The sequence below is a fragment of the Perna viridis genome, chromosome 5, assembly GCF_037379345.1.
Source record: "Perna viridis isolate PV_CMFRI_1.1 ecotype Kerala chromosome 5, ASM3737934v1, whole genome shotgun sequence".
Classification (NCBI taxonomy): Eukaryota; Metazoa; Mollusca; class Bivalvia; order Mytilida; family Mytilidae; genus Perna; species Perna viridis.
The window spans coordinates 35280887-35299136 of NC_142449.1; the positions used below are offsets into that span (position 1 = coordinate 35280887).

Here is an 18250-nt window from a genome sequence, read left to right on the forward strand (position 1 = left end):
TATGCATATTTATAGCAAGCTCTGGCATAACGAATGAGTTGTAATATGAAAACTCCATGAAAACATTTCTTTTAATATTTTTTTACAGTCACAACTTTAAATTTTTTAATACATGTCAAAGTAAATCAGGCCAAAATATTACTTTTGGTGATGTTCTCTTCTTGATCGACCCCTATAATCTATAGTATCATAAATTGCAGTGTATTTTTTTCTATGGAGTACCAGTACATGAGATGCAACACCTCTAGCTAGGATCGCCGACACATTTGCTAATTTTGCTAACGGTTGCCTGTTAAAATTTCCTCATTATATTCGAATCAGTAAGATAGATGAATGACAAGCCAGGTGAACTTTATAACTTTTTGGCATATTATTTGTTTATTCTGGTTTTACTCTTGTCATTAGTGGCGGTATATTATATTACAGTTTTTTTCTTATTGGCAGTAGTTTAAAGTAAACCAGGGTAAACACACATTTCTTATATTTTATCTGTTCATTGATCAAAATCGTAACATTTTTTACTACATACAACTGTTACTGAATCAGGCATACTATCAAATATGACCTGGCCCACAAAACATGAAAAATACTGATGTCTAAGGATATTCTGAACTTCCATATTAACTCCAACCAGAGGCCTGGGATTTCTGAGGTCACAAACGCTATATATTTTTCCGTACTCATGTTTTTTTTTAAGTTTTGCTGCATCGGTCCGTTCTCCGTCATGGCACACTCTAAAACATAAGCTAAGCTTATTAGCCTCTTTTGGCCGGGCGTGTCCTTGATTTTGGCCGGACTTGGCCTGGTATCAATTTTGGCTTGGTCTGACCAGAACGTAGGATCAGCCTGGCTTTGAAACTAAAATAGCCTGGAATACTATATTTTTGCACATTGACTGAACAATGATTTCAATTTAAAGAAAATAAGTTAAGTTGGATTATCTTTAGCACAAAAAAACGGACCAGGAAATGTTCAGGCCAAGCCAGGCAAACCTGTTCTGGTCAGGCAAAACCAAAATTAAGGCCAGGCAAGGCCAAGCCATGCTAATGGGACCAGCCCGTTTTATAGTCTGCCCCCGCGATTCTTGTAATACCAAACAATAACGTTTTTATAACGAATCCTTTAATATCGTTTGAGTGTCGGAGTTGTTTTTATAAAACTGTATCACATTCATCACACTTAAACCATTCCAAAGTGATTACGTCTGATTCGGATGCCACTTATCAAAATTATGGAAATTAAACTAAATTTGATATAATGTTTTTTTTTTTTCATGAGGCCAATAAACTTATAACAATACATAGTAGAAGCAAACAAATGGATAAAGTATCAGTTTGACAAGTCATGACATATATATATATATATATATATATATATATATATATATATATATATATATATATATATATATAGGTGTAAATTCAACAAAAGAATGAATATAAAATCAAACCAGTCAAGTTTTATCTTGAATAAACCACGTTCATACCCAACCGACGCAATCAATAAAAGCTTTACTTATTTACTTACTACCCTTTAGTGCAAAACAAAACAAAACAAAACAAACAAACAAACAAAGCAAAAAAAAAACAAAAACAAAAACAAAAACAAAAATCAATGAACAATGTACGCCACTTTTGCGCATGCATGTCATTTGACATCTTCTGTAAGCTTCACGTCATCTTACACCTTCCATGCAACGCTTTCGCTCTGATGTCCAGAAAAGGGACGGCCTTAATTTTTTTTATCTTTCATTAATATAAGTCGAGCGCAATCAACCTCCACCTTCCCCTTGTCCTAATGTTTTTAAAGTAGCACTCCAGCTAAGAATCATGCAAAATGTGATACATGGTTGAAAGCCTATATATTTTTATCTTTGATATTTTGTGTAAAATCCTTTATAAAACAGAAATTTACAATTGGTTTTTCATATAACCCGTGGTCTTAGGAGATAACAATTGTGTAGAATGCACTGTAGAATTCATGATTAAGGGAGATAACTCTGTAAATGACACTGAAATACAATAGAAACTGTTAGATTTTCAATGTGGATTATCTCCGAAGAGCAGGCAGTTTGAATGCATGAATAATTACACATTTCATAATATATTAGGCCTATAAAGCGACTTAATAACAACCATAAAAATGTGTAGTCTTTTTTTTTGTGGGGGTGTATCACATATTACAGAATTTGCATGATTCTTACAAAGACTGCTACTTAAATGTAAAATACAAAAGGTAGCAACACGGAACCTTTTAATTAATGTAAAAGAAAATTTAAAGATTTAAATGTAACCTGTTTGTATGACTAACAGTAGCGTTCTATTCTAATTAACAGGGCTCGGTCTCATGTTATGCCATTACCAAACCCATCACAGACTACTAAGGATAGAGTTTAGATTGCTAACTTAATTGGTATTCGACCAATCCACGATTTCTTTCCGCGTCATTGACAATTTGTGATTATTAAAAATCACCCATAAGTGGTGAAGTAAAGACCAACCAAGTTCATCCCGAAACCCTGGCTTAAAAAAAACCAAACTGACCACAAGTGTTTATTAGAAAATAATGTTTTGTTTTTAGAAAGTGGTTTATTACCTGTCAGCTAGATTCGTAAAAAGTTATCATTTTGACCTCCTGGGTACTTAAGTCAACTATTTTATAAATATGAATGGGAAACTTGTACTTACAGCAATGTAGGTCAGAAGTGGACTGTTCTGCACTTAGCACTATATACTCAGAAGATTTGTTTGTCGTAGGCTGGATGGTATAATTTTACGTTGATTGATGGCAACAAATTGCATATAAACAATGCCGCTATCTGTAGCCATTAGTTAGATATGGTCTTTACGTTGAATCAATATTTGAAACCTTTCCCCTGGGAGATGTTATCAGGGGTTATTACGGCAAATTATCTGCGATTCTATAAATATATAATTCCATAAATTACGGCGCATTTTGAGTAGGCCGTGTGTACATACTGGACAAATATTGGAGTGAATTTAAAGTTTAACACGTTGTAAACATCATATCTATGCAGGCTTTTACCGACTTTAAATTTATCATAAAAATGACGGTAGAAATATGATTCCACCTATATATGTTGTGATGGGTTTATCAAATTTGATTTAAAACACGAAGGGAGATACGTTACTATTTAACATGCTGTTCGATGATAAAATCGTGCTTGTTACCGGAGGAGCCCAAGGACTTGGATTAGCATTCGCAGAGGAATTTCTGGAGAACAATGCTAAGGTAACATATGCATTAATTCAGGTAGACATGTGTTTTTCTTTGTGTATAACAAGCTTCTTCTTGTGATATATTTATCCACTTCATTTACTACATATACATAATCTGGTTTCTGTATTTATCTTTTGTCACATGTTGCGAACTTAATATCACTTGGAAACCGCAATAAGTAAATGCATGTTTTTCCCTGATTAAAGCGTGTATTGCTTGATTGCAACGATGATTTATATTATTACAATGTATGTTTGAAGAAGAAAGTCATCGGTAAGAGTTGTTTGTGTCGATTTAAATTTTACTTCGACACTAGTTAAATAATTTTATTGTCACTTCTATTTCTGGTAAGCTTGAAGTTTTAAGTGGCAATACCTGTAATTTAATGTACCTAACAGATTTACATTGTAAACATGCAATTGCACCGAAATATTACTGTGCTACATTGGCGAATCCGATGAGGGAGTGGTGCGAGGGTTGAACCCCCCTTTTTTGTTGGAAAATTTTAAAAAATGACAAAATTGTGGAAGTAATAGCTTGATCGGCATATTTTCAGTAGCTATTACCGAATGCACGATTTTACATTTTGAAGAAAGGAAATAATTAAGTTAAGGAGTAGCAGTATTGAACTTCAATTTTATTAATTGTACATTTTTGTGTTCCTTTATTTAGTATGCTGAATACCTGCAATTTAATGTATCTGACATATTTACATTGTAAACATACAGTTGCACCAAAATATTACTGCGCTACAGTGACGAATCCAGTGGAGGAGGGATCCGAGTCAGTTAGGAACCGCTTTTTTGTTGCAAAAAATGATCAATTTCGTTCAAAATTTGGGCAGATAATAGACTGGAAACCCGTTTGAACCTCCTTCCAAATTCTCTTGATCTACTGGATTACCGCGGGTCCGCATACTTCCCGTACCTATTACTGAATGCATGACATATTATAATACATATTGACATTTTAAAGAGAAAAAATAATTAAGAGGTACTGCAATTTTTAAATGTACATTTTTGTGTTCCCTTAGTACGTTAACAAATATTTATTTAATTATCGGGGCTTTACGATATAACATTATTTTTGCATCCTCATTCCGGTAATTTTATATCATATTAATTCATCATATCCATATATGATAATTAATAATCCATTCCATTAAAAGCTGCAGAACTCACGCACATCGAGGCGAAAATACAGAGAGTATTGGTTTGGTTGTGTTTTATATGTCCGTCTTTCTAGACGTGACGTATTATGGATTTCCGGTGTCCGTTCGTCTGTCCGTCCGTCGTACACTATTTGCACAATAATTAAAAATACTGCCACCAAATTTTTGTGAAACTTTGGTGAATTTTTTTTCAATTGATGAGAGCTCCTTTGGAGTGATTATCTGTTTTCTGGCTATAACTAAAAAAAACCTTGTACCATGTAAACATCCTTTAAGTATTTGTAAGTATTTGATTTAACGTTTTAGGGTTATGAGACTTTGTACATAAAAAGGGAAGAAATCACAATTTTTGGACTAGAACTCAGTTATGGTTGTACTATTGTTCATGAAACTGTGGTGGAAAAAAGTTCACATCTATTTATGTCAGCTCCTTTTCCATTTTTTTTTATTAACTCCCGATTTTTCTTTTTCAAGTTGTTAGGCTTTTTTTCATAAAATGGGGGGGAGGGGGGTCCCATAATTACATCATAACTTGAATTTTCATGAGACTGTGGAATTTTTTATCGGTGTATACTCATCTTGCATTCGAATATAGTGTCAAATATTCAGTCACAATATTCACATTGGAAATTCAGAGCTGGGCTATGCTTGAATTTTGTGTCCTTATATTTATATGTCCCATCTGTTAGGGTATGACGTCTGCAGGCGTATCTAGCCGTGCTACGCGAAGTATTTTATTATTATTATTTTAATACCAAAATGTATGTACCTATTCTAGAGCGTAAACCTAGCAGACCGAGTCGAATAGCTGAAAGAGTGAATTTTAGGTAAAACATTGGGGTGAGGTGGATGCATAAACAATCCCTGGGCTTATTATTTTAATTGACTCATTAAGGTGGACGAAAAAATTCTAGATTTGTATCACTTTGAACCTCAGGGACTAATATGCATTTGGACTATAAAATATAAACACGATTATAATTAATACCAGCTTAACAGAGGGTGCCAGTCCTTATTTGATCCTGTCAGATGTTAACAAAATTTAGCAAATAAAACGGCTCGCTCAAATATACACTGCAATTAGACAAAGTCATTATCGATAATTATATATTTTTTCTCGATGAGGACGAGCGTAATGAATGGCGCTGACATGAACATCAACTATGAAGGAATACCACACATCCAGTCAATGTAATTAGCAGGGGTACTTTAAGACCTGGTCTAGCCCCGGATCTTACATGACATATAGATTTATTATGCACGAACTTGTCGTAAAAATATATTTTATTGTTCATAAGGAAACTTTCAAAAGCTTTTATGGTGCATGTATATCTGGCGACAAAGCAGCAAACCGGAACCGTGACGCAATTGTCAGACCAAATCATTCGTCCAAACTCCCGGTTTTAGTACTACCCCATGATAGAATGTGGGGGCGACTAAGGTTGCCATGAATGATTTAATTGACAAATCAATTCGGGGAAGGATTTCAGACATCGTGAAAGCAGGAAACATCCACTTGTGTAATGTTTCTATACATTTGACAGAAATTCATATTGGACAAAAAAAAAAAAAACAAACAAATAACTATTTGTATATGTAACTCGTTATGTTTGGACTCTATCGTAAAGTTGCTATTGTAACTGGTGGTGCGACGGGTATTGGTAATAGGCTCATTGAGATCCTTTTACGTCTCCACACAAAGGTATAGTTCACTTCAAATACCATAAACTCGTGCTATCTAAAAGATTGTGTTTAAGCATCCCTATTTCTTTTATATTGACTGACATACATGGTTTCAAATGTCACACTTTTAATACAAAAATGTAGTTGTATATCATTTTTCCAATTTTCTCCTCTGAATTATTTTCTAATCTCAAAGTGTAAATAAATAAATTATCCGCCTTATCTCATAATGGGCACATGTCTTACGTCGAACTTCGCAACAGGAGAATTATAATTCTGTATAAGACGCAAGCAGATTTTAATTCATGAAAGCGAACAGAACCAATTATTCTCCTAATCAAATATTGCACAAACCGACAGGGAAATGTCTACACAAAGCAGAGAAAATATTTTGTTTCTTCCATATTCAGGTTTCATTCTGTGATGTAAATAATGACACGGGCAGTCAGACATTAAACATCCTACAAGGCAAATATGGCGAGGACAGGGTCATGTTCCAAACGTGTGACGTCACAAATCAAGAAGCAATGGCAGGTTAGAGGTTATGATTATTTTGAGCATCTTTCTACAAATTACCTGTTTGAAACTATGCCATACTTCAAGTGGCTAATGGTTGCAAAACAAGGAAGAATTTAGTGAGATAAAGTTGTATATTGTAATGTGAAATTTGAAAAAAAAATTGGCCACTCAGAGAACCAATTAAGAACACGTCAATTAGAATTCTTTGACTTAAAATCGGATACAAAAGCAAAATTTCATTTCCTCCGAAAGTCTTAATTAGCTAACTTAATTGCATGTTTTCAGATAGCTATATTTATAACTTGCAAACTAATGAGGTAGCCTTGTTTTGACATGATTTAATCCAGTTCCTGTCCAGTATGTACGTACACACGGTCTACTTATCCTTTCACATACTGTCACAATATGATACATTATTGTAGACTTCTTCAAGTCGACGAAAAGCAGACTAGGGGGTTTAGATATTGTTATCAACAACGCAGGAATTGGTGACAACATTACAGACTGGGGACGGACGATTGACGTCAATTTGGTAAGTTTTAGATTAACGCTAGCAGATCAAATATGGAACTTTCCATATGAAACCATGATCTCCTATAAGTTCTGCAACTGATATGTGGAGGATGGGCAAATTATACTATCAATACCTGGCCATAGGTCCTGGAAACCTATCCCATCAATATCAGAACTTGACTGGTAGGCTATTTCTGGACTAAATTTCCTTGAAGGTATAGAGAAACAGAATTAAAAACTCTTATTGTAGAAGTTTTTGAAGTTTTTGGATTTTCAACTCAACCTATACTTTATAAACTTTAAAGCTAACACTGCTAACTTCGTTCGATAGCTTTTCGTTTAGAGATGTAGGAATCACAAAAGTGCTAATAGTCGTTTTTCATATTTACGGAATTCAAGCCTTCTAGCACATTTTTCAAAGGTACGCAACCCACCAACACACGACAACCTGGCTGGCAATTTCATTGGGGAAAGGAAAAAATAGTAAACATTTTTCTTTGTAACTCAAAGCTTTTTACAAGTCTACTGCTGTTCATTGCTCCAATCGGACAGTAACCAGTCTATCGGGTATGCGAGTTTCTTCCCAAAAAAAAATGTACTCATTCATCATGTAAGTAAGTATAGCTATGGTAGACTTCAAATAGTTCAAATGTTGTCCACCAAACTTCATATGTCTAAATGTAATGAAGTACCAATCCGTAAAAAAATTCAGACACTGGAAATGGTAGAGGTGATTCATGGTGCGGAGTTGATTCATGGTGTAGAAAACCCAATAAATAAATAATGCTTTTTTGGTCTACATATTCTATATTGTTTTACGCGATGATAGTCCTTTCTGTATTCAGATCTGTATTTAGAGAAAACTATACATTCGTCTCTCACTAAAATCAACCAAAATCAAAGCAAATCATGAACGATAACACTTGCAAGGTACCAATTTCATTATCATACACAATATATAAACCGAATGACAAACGTACATGTCAAAGGTTTTGTGGTCTCTAACTGTTTCTGAATAAAAAAATGGAATTTTAAAATGAATTCGGTGGGTTTTTAACATGCATTAATATCCTCCTCAGTCCTCTCTGATATCCGATCAAATCAAGAACGATTACTCTTGTAAAGTTTGTCAATTCCATACACAATCTATAGTGCAACCACAGACTGGGATTTTGACATGCATTAGTCACCTCCTGTCTAATATTTATGAAGATTCCTATTAAAACTAGAAATTAATATATATTCACCTGTTAGACACGTTTTTACTAAAAAGATATTTAAGTAATCCAATTTTAAGATCTTAAATGCCGATAACTTAGGATTGCACTGATAAGGTTTATTAAATTTAACAGCTGAAAGAATGTAACTAATGCTGGTAAGCTAGACTATCTACAGCTATGCAGTTTGATACATTTACGCAGTTTTTTTACTGTTTTGTTAAAAGAAATTTCACATTTTTAAAGCCAAAAGGAATCACTCAACACAAACACTTATGATGTAACGTTTCTTTACAAGAAGAAAAATTATGATTAAAAAAACCTTAACAAATAAGACAATTAGAAAATATGCAGTGCTTTCGCCGATCTCTTTAAAAAAAAAATGCAGCCGGCTATATTCTTCTTGCTGAAATGAAATTTTCGACAATGTAATAGATACACATTCCAGTTTCGAGTAATTTTTTTCTTTCTTAACTTCAAAACTAAAACGTACTCCTGCAATGCTAAAGGTTGAAGGGCAATTTATTTTCTGACATGGTGCAGCTATGGTGGACGGAATTCCAACCGCTTACGTTATGGGAGTACTATACAACTTCTGTGTTTAGATCGAAGGAACTGTTCGCATGTAGGTTTACAGTATAGACATTATTATTCGATTTTACTAATGGTAAAATTGGTCGACTGGTCGTGCCTTTAATGTCTATCGAAATGGCAACGAATGGGAAATCTTAAGTGTCAGTCTCTATAAGAATCAGGCAGTGGGTGAAACATGGTATAAAAAACACTATTTTGAAAGTTTAATTGGACTCATTGTACAATCGGAATCAAGGAAAAAGGACAAGCTTTTCCATATCACTTTGGTAAATTGAGTTATAATTTCATCGAAATTCACTGAAAATGAAAATTTCAAGATCAGATAGCTGTCAAAAGCCTCATTTTTATAACATTCTATTGACCAATTTCTGATCAAATCCAGTGATGCAGCTATCAAATAACGGTCTTTCACCTTTTGTCTGATCGGTTGGTTTTTCACATGCATCTTTCTGATTTTTTCCGTTTTGCCTGATTCATACAAGAACTTACACAAGCAGGGGGTCCGAGTGTTTCAACCCTTTTATGTCGGGACATTTTGTTAATTTCGTGCAAAATTTTGACAAGCGTGAGCAAATAATAGCTTGGACCCCATTTTTTCTGGAACCCCAAATAAGTCACCATTCAATTTTCAATTTAGAAGTAGTCTCTTAAACACGCCTTTACATATGCCGTATCAAATCATCCACTCATCCTTTAACATTCATGTGGTTTATCTAAAATACATGTAGAACTGCGACACAACATTCTATGAAATTGTTTTGCTGGTCTGAGTTTTGACTTGATAACCCTTGTGTAGGCGGAATGTATAAAGATTTGTCCTTTTAACAGATTAAAATGTAGTTATCGTTGATAGCGTTGTTTTTTTTTCAGTCTGATAAAATGTGTTATAATTTTAAAACGGTAACGTTTGGGCCAAAATAATAGATATCATAGATTCTCATTCCACCCGATCCTTTTTCTTTCATCCCCCGAAAAATTATATTTTGACTTATTTTCCACAATTCAGGTCAATTTCTTTAAAATTGACAGCATTTTTTCACTTGAATTTATATAAAAAAATAAAATAAAATTCGACCGCCCTAATTTTGAAAAAGTCTAGGAATTTTATTATGATGGCCTTGTTTGCATTTGATACATAACGTGAGGTACTGGAGTGAAAGAAGGTAATATGGAATGAAATTCACTTGAATTACAACCAATCGAAACACCTCAAGCCTTTCTAGTTACACGAAAGAAAAACCCTGGAGGCACTAGGCGGATGGATCTGTCCGGAATTTGACCGATCCGATTCTAAAATTTTAGTTAAACTGGTTGAATTTTTTACCAATACTTTTTTTAGCTCCTTGTTTCGCGCCAAAAGTTTGGAAGCGTTGTTGTTCTTTATTTCTAGTGCTATCCAACCAAAATTTTTTAGCGCCAACTGGTGGATAGGATTTCTTTGATTCGCGTAAGACTACAATTCCGGCAAATTTTGCAGGAAAGAATTCTCCTTTCTGCATCCGAGGTTATTTTTGGTGTAGCGGAAATGGGCGAGTAGCTCCGATTGGAATTACAACGTGTACATGTGCATATGTTGTTGTTTTTTTTCAGAAAGGAATGATCAATGGAACTTTTCTTGCTCTTGAGCACCTAAAAACAGACAATGGCGGTAATGGTGGAGTGATCATTAATGTTGCCTCAGCTGCTGGTTAGTAAATTCTGCGGGATTTACAGGAGGGAAATATTTAAGTATAGATGTATAGATATAATGCATTTAAAGAAAATGCAGATATCCTGGTGATCTATTTTGAATCATGCCACGATTAATGCATACTGATGTGAAAACTTGCCAAAATGCATGGAGCATGCGTTCTTCTGAGAGATTTGAAATACACACGATTAATTGTAGTCCTTCCGAAGTACTGTTCCCACGTGCACACAGAGAATCAATTGATTATCTTAATCAACAAGTCAGTGCAGTACAACAATAAAAACAACCAGGCATTTTGAAGATATGGTACAAAATGTACAATCTTGACTGCCCCCATTTATGATAAAAGCCATTAAAACTTCTGAAACAAAAAATACACTTACCCCCCAAAAGCATACAGACCATTAGACCACAATTAACAAAGTTTAATGTAACGTTAGAAGTGTTATACGGTGCTACATATTTTCGGCGGACGGACGGACATTTGTATGCCATAATACGAACCGTCTTTAATGGCATGAAAAAAAAGCAAGCGCCGAGGCTAACTTCTAAAACCGTCATAATAACAAAAGAGAAGAATGTAGTCGCCAAATTTATACACTATTAACAGAACACAATAGCTAATTGAATTAGGTTACAGTTTCAACTACAACACCAGCTTCACAAGATATCAATTTATATCATATATTTTGATTAAAATGTAACTTTTTATATATGCATTATATAGTGTTTGTTTATACCCTATATCACACCTCTGTAGAGGTGTATATTTTCATGATAATTAGTTACATGTCTAGATAGGCATATTTTGATTTAGTCATTGTACTGTTAGTCTTATATCCAGAAGTTTATTACGATTTTAAGCGGTTTTCTATAGGAAAGGTGATCATCTTACCCATGTAGGATGTTGTTTTAAGTAGTTGTCAAAGTTTTTGATTTATTGGAAATTGGTGCTAAGTTGGTGTTGAATTGGTGTTTAATTTAGGTCAGTTATGTACGATATGATAATTAAAATAGTTGGTGCATAGTTGGTGTAAAATTGGTGTTGAACAGTATATAAAGGCTTTGATTCTTAGTTTTAAAAGAAATTGAAGATTGAAATTAAGTAGTGGATAAAATGGGATAGCTGGTCAATTAAAAGAAAGATTGGAGATTGAAATTTAGTAGTGGAATAAAATGGGATAGCTGGTCAATTAAAAGAAAGATCGGAGATTGAAATTAAGTAGTGGATAAAATGGGATAGCTGGTCAATTAAAAGAAAGATTGGAGATTGAAATTTAGTAGTGGAATAAAATGGGATAGCTAGTCAATTAAAAGAAAGATTGGAGATTAAAATTTAGTTGTGGATAAAATTGGATAGCTGGTCAATTAAAAGAAAGATTGGAGATTGAAATTTAGCAGTGGAATAAAATGGGATAGCTGTTCAATTAAAAAAAAGATTGGAGATTGAAATTTAGTAATGGATAAAATGGGATAGCTGGGAAAAATTAAGAAAGGGAGGAGCAAAGGGCGATGCGCAATTTTCTGATCTCAAAATATCTTTTCATCCTGTAACATGTATTTTTTTGTATAATCGTAATAAATTGTAGATCAGTTACAATTCTCTTTATTTTGAACCCGCTTGGCATTGTGAGCATCTTGGCTTCTGTGGTTAAAACATACCAGTAAAGAGCTTTGTGCGTACTCGGCCGCCATGGCACCTATAGACCTATAGCGCATACCCTATATCACACCCCTTCACAGACTATACTTGAAGTTGAAATATATGATATAATGAACATGGCATGTTAAAATCTGTATCCTATGCTGTATTAACCCTCGACCTTTATGACCCCGCGGGCCGGTGGCCCTTGAGGTGATGTAGGAGTCTCGGGTTGATGCAGCATGTGATACAGATTTTGACATGTAATATTCAGTGTATAAAATAGTCTCAATACATCTATATTATCCTATTTTAAGGTTTAGCACCGAATCCAATGAGTCCCATTTACTGTGCTAGTAAGTCAGGTGTGATAGCTTTCAGTCAAAGTCTTGCGGTAAGTTTAATTAATATAATAAGGCGATAAGAAAATGAATCTGTAATTTTTGGCTTCCGTCTTCTAGTTATTTGACCAATTAAATGTACCAGACTCGTGTTTCAAAGATTCATAAACTTGTGTAGAAGAAATGTAATAATAGTCTAATTTATCTCCGTCTTATTTTTGATAACAAAGATGAGATTGTCTGGTATTTATTAATTACATTTCTCATTTTGTGGTTTTACTTACCTTGAAACAATTTTCTTATCAATTATATCAGAAAGTTAAAATGCCGGTCTTGTAATTTCAGTGTAATGACATAACATTGATGATGTTTTATAATCTTTTTTTATCTGAAAATGCACTAAGATAAGACGTTTATTGTACTTTTTCAAAAGGATTCTAGCGCGCTTTCGTGTTAAGTTATCGTGTTCGCTCTTGGTGTAAATCGAAAGACTGTACAAGAACTTTGGTTCAACGAACTATTAGTTTTTTTTTTTGTTTTTGGTCCCACTACAAATCCAGTTCTCTCTGTTTGCTGCTGATCTGTATTTTTTTTGTTCCGAAACATGTAAATCTGTAGGATGCCAAATCACAACTCATATGTTATGACAGAACTTGCCGGAATTACGCGGACGTTTTGTACCGTGATAGACTTCTTTCAATTAGGCTACTGGAACAGTGTTATGTTGCTACAAGATTAGTTTTACAGTCACGAACTCGTGGATCATTATAATGTTTCCATCTGCACCATGTAAATCAATTTGCTCACTGTGTCATAGTTTTCATTTCTTCTTTCGTCTATTCGGAATCTGCCATTTTATGAGCAAATCGGTGGTTATTTCTAGAAAAGAATAGGATGCTTACCCTATGGGTACACCTGGTCCATGCTCTCAATATTTAGTACATTTTGCTCATTTACATTTGTTTCTTTGTGCGTGTTATTTAGCTTATTTGAATTGTCTCTTTTCCCTGACTGTTTTTTGTTCTGGAATATCTTATTTTGATTTCCGCTCGAGTCTTGGTGTAGAAGACGTCGCCGTTGTTTCGGAGTTCAGTGTAAAAACTCGACACCCATTTTGAAATGTTTATATAGTTTTAAAATATGTTTAAGTAAACCAAGGAGAATGGTACTTAAATTTATGAGGAGATTTTATTTTTGGCATAAGAATTAATGTTTTATTTTGGTATATTTGAAAAAAAAACTTAATATGATGTTTTTTTTTTACTTATACTTGGCTTGAACAAAAAGAATACAACTTCTGGCTGTTTTATCAGTATGGCAGCGTCTCACTTCCCTTCACATTTTGATATTACAAAGTCTTTGTTTAAAGCTTGGTTTAAGGACATTCGGTCGAATTTTTAAATGACCTAATTTTTTTATTCAGCTGAGTGAAGATTTGTCGAAAAATAACATCCGAATCAACACCCTCTGTCCTGCATTTGCTGATACTGCCTTAGTCAAAAATCTGTTTTTAGACAATAGCGAGGATGGCAAAAAAGTGACAGGGTTTGTTGAAAAAGTTGGAATAATGACGTAAGTAATAGGTACCGTAATAAGTATCTCTCCGTCTAAGAATCGGGCAAAATGTATATAAGGTGTGGCACATGAAGGAAAAAACGCAGAGACTTTATTGCATTAACTAATTAAGTAGCAGTCTTTATAAAAATCAGACAGGAGGTGATTCATGCATGTCAAAAACCCACCAAATTTACTTTAATTTCTTGTTCAGAAACACACATAGACCACATAAGCAGTCTTAGTTTTTCATTTGGGTGTTGCGCTTTTGAAATAAAATTTATGTAGTTTGTACATGAAATTAGCACTTTGCAAGAGTTACTGTTCTTGATTTGGTTTGATTTGGTTGATTTTAGTGGGAGATTGAAGTCTAGTTTTCTCAAAAGTACAGATCTAAATACAGAATGGACTATTGTCACATAATTTGTTCCGTGGGTTTTCTACACCATGAATCACTTTACCATTGGTAGTGTCTGATTTTTATATGGACTGGTACTTAATTATACCAGACAACCATCAGAAATAACCATCAAAGTTTTTGTAAAATTTGCCTTTTGAAGATATTAATAGGTCAAATTCAGTTAAAATGCACTATGGAAAAATGGCGGGAAATTTTTCTAAAGATGCTTCAGGATGAACTTAAATTGCTTTTCGGTTGTTTTCTAGATGTACTGAATATATTTTTTTAGGCAAAAATGACTAAATTGGGGAAAATGATGTGCCACCAATTGCCTGATTCTTACACAGAATGGTACTTAACTGACGGGCTTATTCAGGCGATAATAAAGGCTATTTTTTAAATATGAATTAAATTTCCCATTTAACTTCGGAACTGCTTTTCTGTAAGGAAACATACAACAGTTATTAGTCAGTGGCATGCCAAGCGAAACAAGGCAAGAAAATTCGTGGTGAAAATTACGATTTCGTGCAATGAAAATATTATTAGTTAGTATTTTTGGGGAGGGGTGCGTAAGGACTCCGACTCCAATGAATCCGCGCCTGATAATGCTTATTTAAGATTTACCCCAACTTTAAATGGGTGTTAAACTTTGTAAACCAAACAATGCCCATATAACACAGTGATACGGGGTATGGTGAAAACAGAACCATTATTGTCGAAAATGTAATCTCATACCAATTTCATGTGGTTTATCTTCAAACTCTCAACGAGATTACCAAGCTAAATGGAGCCAATTGGTCGACGCAACGATGGTCTCCTGACAACACACGATTAATTAAATAGTGAAGCCTTAAGCTAGTACAATAGGTCACAGACTTCAGAAGAATTTCAATCTAGTTGAAACACTGAGAAACGTACATTTTATCCCATGTTTGTTTAAGATAACCACTAACCTGTTTATGTTTGTTTTTCAGGACCAAGGAGGTAGCCGATGGACTGATCGAATTAGTGACGGACGATTCGAAAAATGGGGCCATATTAAGAATGACGAAACTGAAAGGAAAAGAATATGTATCTCTCGTGTGTCAAACAATCACTGCATAAAGCAGAAAAGAAATAAATTATCACGGGTGTATACTCTGGGAATTTTAGTACTCTTGTGTGCCATCTTAAGTATCAGTCTAAAAGTTAGGATTCATTCATGACAAAAACCCACCAAATTCACTTTTGTTAGCTCACCTAGCTATTGCCATCACTTGGCGTCCGTCGTCCGTCGTCCTCGTTAACAATTTTTCAAAGCTCTTCCCTCTTACACCACTTGACCAATTGGAACCAAACTCGGTATGTTCCTTGGGGTATCGTGCATAGAACTGTATGCAGACAGTAGTTTTTCGCATATATCTCCTAAACAATTAGGTTAAGCCAAATTCTGACATGGGATGAAAGTGTTCAGCATAGTGAGATCTGTCTATGGTCAAATTTTCATTTTGATATGTTGAGCCATGTTGGAGTTATTGCCCTTTTTCGACGTTTTTCTTCTTTTTTGAATGTTATTTCTTTCAAAAATCTTCTCTTCTGACACCACCCGACCAATTGGAACCAAAGATGGTATGAATTTTCCTTGGGGGTTATTTCTATAGCTGAAATGACCCTTATTATAAGGCCTTCAAAAGTTGTCGCGGATCAAAGTTGTCAGGTGACTCCTGTAAGAGTTATTGCCCTTGAAAGATGAAAAATGACTGTTTTTTTAGTTTTCAGCCAATATCTTTAAAACTATAAGAAAGAAACTTCCTATCGCTGAAATGATCCTTATGATAGTCCTAACAAAGTTTCTTGAGTCAAAATTGTTGGACAATTCCTTGTTAAATTTATTGCCCTTGAAAGACAAACTTTAACAAGGTGAGCGATTCAGGCTCCTGGGAGCCTCTTGTTTTTCGTACAGAAACAGTTACAGACCATATAATTATAGTCTTCAAGTTGGTTGTTGCACTTTTGAGATAAAATATGGGTTGTGCATGAAATAGGTGCTTTGCATAGTTTTCTTTCATAATTATATTGTTTTTATTGAAGATGAATGTATCATAGTTTTCTAAATAAATAAAGATATGAATACAGAAAAGACTACCGTTACATAACAAAATATAGCATATTTAGAGAGTAAAGCATCGTTTGTTCGGTAGGTTTTTCAACACAGTGAATCACATATACCATTGCCAGTGTCTGCATTTTATATGGACTGGTACTTAAAAATCTATAACAGAACCTTCTATAATACTTAATTTGATGTAGACTGAATTTACTATGTACATATATTGTGACTGTATAAATTGCATAATTATGTTATGTAAATATTGTTAATTTATATACACTACTAAACTGGGTATGAATGAATAATCAAAAAATTTAATTTGAAAATTCCAGAATACATGTTACATAACTTAGTTTTCAAAAGAATGGATTTTTGGGTTACGCTACGACAAAGATGTACCTTTTGTAGAAATATTAAACTTTGTGGTTTAAAAGGGATATTTTTGCACTTTTATTGATGTATGCACTGACAAACACTTTGATGTTTACAAAAACATTACTAAAGTACTTTATTATCTTGGAATGATCACGATTTGAAACGTTCTACCTGTTAATTTGATAATGATATTAGTAAATATTTAGAAAAGGAGGGTCCAAAAAGGGCGAGGTTATTGTTGGCAATATTTACCAAAATTATTCGCGATATTATCAAACTTTTTTAACCATTTTTTTTTGGGGGGGGGGAAGGGACAACAGGATTTGGTTTGAATTCCCTTAACACATTAGGCTATAACCAAGTCTGTTTCTCTCTATATATAACAGTCGAAGAGTACAATTTGTTAGATGGGAAAAATTATAGCATGGAACCCTCTTTATCTCTGGAACCCCTTTAGGGCCACCTTTATTTCTGGAACCCCATTTTTTTCTAAATTCTCTGGATCTCCCCGTCCGGGCCATTTTTATACATATTCTGTATGATCTATTTTGTGTATAAAACTGATATTATACAAAACTAATATCATACTCTTTGTACTACTATATATTGTTACAAATTTTGATTATTAAAGTAATATTAACAAGCGTGAAAGGTGGTTTTCATGAAAAAATATTATTCTCTTAGTTACATGTGTGGATACTGGAATTCTTATGTATTATAGGACAATCATGTACTGGATACAAAGTTATGTCTTCAATAAACATGAAGGAAGGATCAATGGCTACCTTGTTTTCTTTGATGTTTAATAATTGTGTACTTTATAAGATGCAAAAGAGCTGAACGTCAAGTCCCTCGACAGTTTTGTTTAATTTGGAATTCGTGGGTTCCGTTCTTTGCCGATTCCTATCTAAGACATTAAAATTGGTAGTCACTGTTTCTCCGTCAAGCACGCAGCAAGTGGGACTTGTTTGCTTGATGTCAGAGTTGCTTAAATGGGATAACATGGCTATTAGATGGATGCTGCTTCTGTGAGCTAATACATTAAAGATCCGGCTATTCGTGCCGGACTGGTACAAAACAAAAATAGATCAGTTATCGTTCTCGTCATGAAATGCATGAAATTTCTGCCATAGGAAGTTAAACCACAACCAACCTATCAATCACCAGATCACGTACAGCAATAATAGGCCAGTCAAAGTTCAAATGATACATTAAGTATTTC

At 34.1% G+C, this 18250-nt stretch overlaps 1 protein-coding gene across 2 annotated transcripts; it reads left to right on the top strand.

Moving 5' to 3' along the window:
• The first annotated feature begins 2950 nt into the window (after window positions 1–2950).
• Window positions 2951–17679, top strand: LOC148617236 (15-hydroxyprostaglandin dehydrogenase [NAD(+)]-like). Of its 2 annotated transcripts, none has more exons than XM_088584751.1 (7): window positions 2951–3252; window positions 6505–6628; window positions 7036–7145; window positions 10528–10624; window positions 12587–12663; window positions 14034–14182; window positions 15539–17679. In XM_088584751.1, the coding sequence occupies exons 1-7, from the start codon at window positions 3160–3162 to the stop codon at window positions 15666–15668; spliced, it is 780 nt and encodes a 259-aa protein (XP_088440877.1). In that variant the 5' UTR covers window positions 2951–3159; the 3' UTR covers window positions 15669–17679. The 2 variants fall into 2 exon arrangements, with proteins under 2 accessions (XP_088440877.1, XP_088440876.1); XM_088584750.1 differs by lacking the exon at window positions 2951–3252 and adding an exon at window positions 5882–6113.
• The last annotated feature ends 571 nt before the right edge of the window (window positions 17680–18250 follow it).